The sequence below is a fragment of the Diabrotica undecimpunctata genome, chromosome 3, assembly GCF_040954645.1.
Source record: "Diabrotica undecimpunctata isolate CICGRU chromosome 3, icDiaUnde3, whole genome shotgun sequence".
In the NCBI taxonomy this organism is placed as follows: Eukaryota; Metazoa; Arthropoda; class Insecta; order Coleoptera; family Chrysomelidae; genus Diabrotica; species Diabrotica undecimpunctata.
Window position 1 is genome coordinate 167,919,483 of NC_092805.1, and position 4,207 is coordinate 167,923,689.

General features: G+C 32.0%; 1 protein-coding gene across 1 annotated transcript; it reads right to left on the reverse strand.

The window, feature by feature from the left end:
• Positions 1-978: 978 nt before the first annotated feature.
• Positions 979-3,414, reverse strand: LOC140436289 (uncharacterized). Its single transcript, XM_072524995.1, has one exon. The coding sequence runs from the start codon at positions 3,351-3,353 to the stop codon at positions 2,337-2,339; it is 1,017 nt and encodes a 338-aa protein (XP_072381096.1). The 5' UTR covers positions 3,354-3,414; the 3' UTR covers positions 979-2,336.
• Between the last annotated feature and the right edge of the window lie 793 nt (positions 3,415-4,207).

A 4,207-nucleotide genomic window follows, 5' to 3' on the forward strand; every position in this document is an offset into this window, starting at 1 on the left:
TTAGTAAATCGATAGTGTTTCAATAAATCAGTAAATTGAAGTTAAAATCAGTAGATCTACTGAAAAATCAGTAGACCTGGTAACCCTGCGAGAGGTAGTAATGGGCACCGTATAGGCACCAGAGCATGGCGGTCACATCGAAACTGGATTAATTTTGCGAAGGTTTATTAAATGAGTGTTACCTGTCCTCTCTCTTTCCTTGTCTAAGGTTGAGGCCCCTTAAGGGCCTGTAGCATCATGATAATGATGATAGTAAAACTTAGTGTCCTGGTGTCAATTTTAAATGTTACATTCAGGTAGTGATAGATTTTTGAGAACTAATCGACAGGTTCACGTTCAGAAATATATTCATATATTTAATTTATAATTACATAATTGAAACATGGAAACATGATATTGTTGGAAACATGGACTCTTCATATTAAAAGTATGAAGCGAAAAGAAGCCTTTCAGATGTGAGTTTCATATTTGCTGAAAATCTCTTGGATAAAGCACATGGCCAATACGAGTATTGAGGTGCTAAGAAGGATGGTAACTTAGAGAAAACTATTGTCATAGCTAGCAATAAAATAGTCCTGGAAATAGAGAATATAATAGACTAGATACACACGGATAACCATTTATTAATGTCAGCAAAAATACTTATCCAAATGTTATCGCCAACGTTATTAAACGATAGTTATTAAAGACATTCCAAGAAAAAAAATTTCAAACTAAAACCTTTATGTGCAAGCCTTGTAAAGACCATGTGAAGTACAGCAGATAAAAATTTTTATTTTGCATAGTCCTGAAGAGTCTAATAATTATTCGATTGTCTATAATAATGCATGATTTATGTATTACTTGTAAATGAAATGATTGGTCATTCTCATGCCGCTCCTGCTTACATTAGCTTTGCTACTACCCCTGAAATGTTAAACTACGATCTGGAATTCCACAAATGTGAAGTAAATAACAGTAACATCAGTTGATTTAATAATTAATATTATCAATCATCAAATATTAAATTTTTTTATTTAAAATTTTATTTTAATTTTTATTTAATTTTAAGATAGATATTTTAGATATTTATATAAATTATTATAAAAATTTAAACAGATGATTCAATGTTGTTATTAATCGGATGACATTTATGACTTTTATTAAATTTTGACAGTCGAAAAATCGAATTTTTTAGTGACAGAAATTCTTTGAATTTTTTATTTCTCATTTAATGTCTATATTTTGTTAGTCATTTTTAGTTTTTAATTTAAACCTGCTAGGAGTAAATCTACGATGATTAGAAACGAATTGATCGAGAGTAGTGAATCGATGTCAAGAAACACTATTCTATGACACTAGCAGTGACAACGCCATCTTGTGACGGAAGTTCCGTGACCCTCGCCGCAGCATTTTAGAGAAAGTTATACAACGCTAGTATAGAAGCTTCGCTTCACAATAAAAAAAGTTTTCCGTATGGTGCGGACTTAAATGGCAAACTTTTTTATTTTTAATTCTATAAAAAAAGTTATTCTTTATAAAAAGTTCTGAATGATCTAAATCTTACAATACAATCCACAGATATTCAAGTTTTTAGTCGTATACCTACGCGGCTTGTCAAAAAATATTAATTTTATGTTATGAGTTAACAATATCCACAATTCATATAATCCCAACCATATAACTCACTAAAAGTCAATATTAATATGCAAACACAATAATACTGCTATTATATACCTAGTACAGAACAAAATAAAGATTTTTTATAATTCCATAAAAGAGAGTTACAAAATAAAGCAGTAAATCAATAAAATCTAAGAAAATAAGAGGTATGAAATCAAATGGTCTTCACTGATCTATAAAAAGCTTATTACGCAATACCCTAATAAGAGATTCCGTAATGGTACTTAATAAGAGAGTAGTTTCAGGTGAGTATATGTGTAAATATTGTGAAAGATGTATGTATGATGCCTGCATAAAAAAAATTCGCACTGTAGGTATATCGAGTAGCTAAAAAAAGTAAACTATTGCATATAGCAGAAATAAGAATGCCTAAATAAATTAAAGTGACTTAATCGGTAAAAAGTAAGATATGAATGGTTATATTCAAAATTAAAAAAATATTATTATATATTATAGTGACATTTGAAATAAATCTACAAGGAAACTAAGTTCCTGTAGCTGGCTGTATACCATGTATCACAAAGAATTTATTTAAAAATTCCTTTATAAAAGGTATATTTAATATTTTATTTTCATAAGGAATTTTTAAATAAATTTTTACTTGAAATAAATGTTTTCCATATTAATGAAAATTAAAAGACTCACCCTGTATATTGAAAAATATTTAACTAAATTTAAAAACCCTTCTTACTACTTCCATCCTTCTCGTCGTCATCTTTATCTTGATGCGCAGTCATATGCCTCGTCAGATGGTGCCTCTCTCTGAAGGACTCAGCACAAACGGGACACTTCAACTTGTCCTCTCGCTTTTTCCTGGTGCTCTCGACAGCTTCACTTTTATGATGCGACCGCATGTGGTACACCAAGTCTGAGGTCATTCTAAAGGAAATGTTGCATTTGGCACAAATATTCTGGGCCGGAAGGCTAAGAGCTGCTAACGAAGGTGGTAAAAGGGAAGTCAAGATCGCTGCGGCGGGATTTCTGAGATCGGGTGGCGCCATCTTCAACATTTCTGGATTGGTAAATTGTTGGTAGTTGTATGCTAAGTCTGGTCGGTAGATGGGTCGTATTTTGGCAAAATTCGGTTGGATTAATTCAGGTTGTGCTTTAAAAAAACTATTTTCTAAATTGTTAGAGCTAGAGTGCGAGAAATTTTCTTGTAAGAACTGGTTTTGATATGCGATTTGTTGGTTCTTGAATATCTGATTCGGTGATAATATGGTAGGAAAGTTCTGGTAGCTCTTGCTGATTATTGGCGGTGAAGGACTTAAAGAACTTTGGTAGTTTAAATCTGGAGATATACTCAGGCTTGGTGAAAGCCTCGATTCTTTCCCTAGATTAACTTTGGTAAAAGCACTTTTTTGTTCGTTATTTGTAGGTAGGATTTTAGCACGTAAATCATCTATGTGTTTGGCTTTAACTAAATTTGGATCATCAAAAATTTGTTGTTTTTGTGTATACATTTTTTTATACTCACGCGGCGTCTCCAGGACGTCTATTTCTTCGTCTTCTTCGTTGCTGCTGCAACAATTATCGTAACTTCTGTCTAATTGTTGCTTTTGTTTTAATTTTTCATCCGGCAACATCAGAAAAGCTACATCAAAAGGTCTTTTCACTGGTTTACTTGTTATTTGAGTCTGTTCCTCACTATGCAACTCACTTTTTAACTGTAACTTTGTTGAAACTTCCATTGTTGTCACACTAAACACGTTGAATAAACTTCTGGAACATAAAGAACCTCTCTCTACGAAATCTGCAGAGTAAATGTGGAAAAAGCAGACGAGCTGGTTGGAAATATTGTATAATATCTATTCCTACCCTTCCGAACAGCTTGATGCCCACCCTTATGTCGGAGAGAGCCGGCTAGAGGCGAGACCGAGCGGTTTAGAGGGGGATGCCAGATATACGTTTAGAAAAGCACATTTTATCTAAAGCTCCTATAGGGGTAAACTTACGTTTCACAGTAAAAGCGGGCCAATAGCGTTTTAGTGGAGGGTGGAGTTTCGAAATACGGTGGTCCAATACGGTTTTCAATGTAGGATGGGAGTCGGTGTGTAGTTTTTGGGGTAAGGATTGTATAGGATGGACAGATTGAGAGGATAAGTGTGTATGGTGAGATGGGTAATTACAAATTAAGGGTCTTGGGTATATTCTTACGGGTTTCTTAGACGTATACAGGAAATTTAAATTTTTATATACATTCGATATTTATAAATTTATAAGGATTTATTTACAAATAAACACAGAGTTTACTAGTTACATACAAAGATAAATTATCGTTTATATATAATATAAAGTGTAATATCTAAGAAATATTATCTTCAATAAAAAAAACTACTTATAGTATATTTTTTATAGTATAAATAACTAAAGGAAAAATCTCAGAAACTTACAGTAAAGTAAAAAACTTCTAGTGTAAAATGGTATATATTTAAATGTTTTTATAAAAATAGAAATTATCCAAACGAATTAAAATGTTAGTATGTTTTCGATCTTATCAGACCATCATCAGTGAACTACATATTAAATATATGTTAAATATTAA

Coding starts and splice junctions, on each gene's coding strand:
- LOC140436289 (XM_072524995.1), bottom strand. CDS start 3,353: ATGGAAGTTTCAACAAAGTTACAGTTAAAAAGTGAGTTGCATAGTGAG.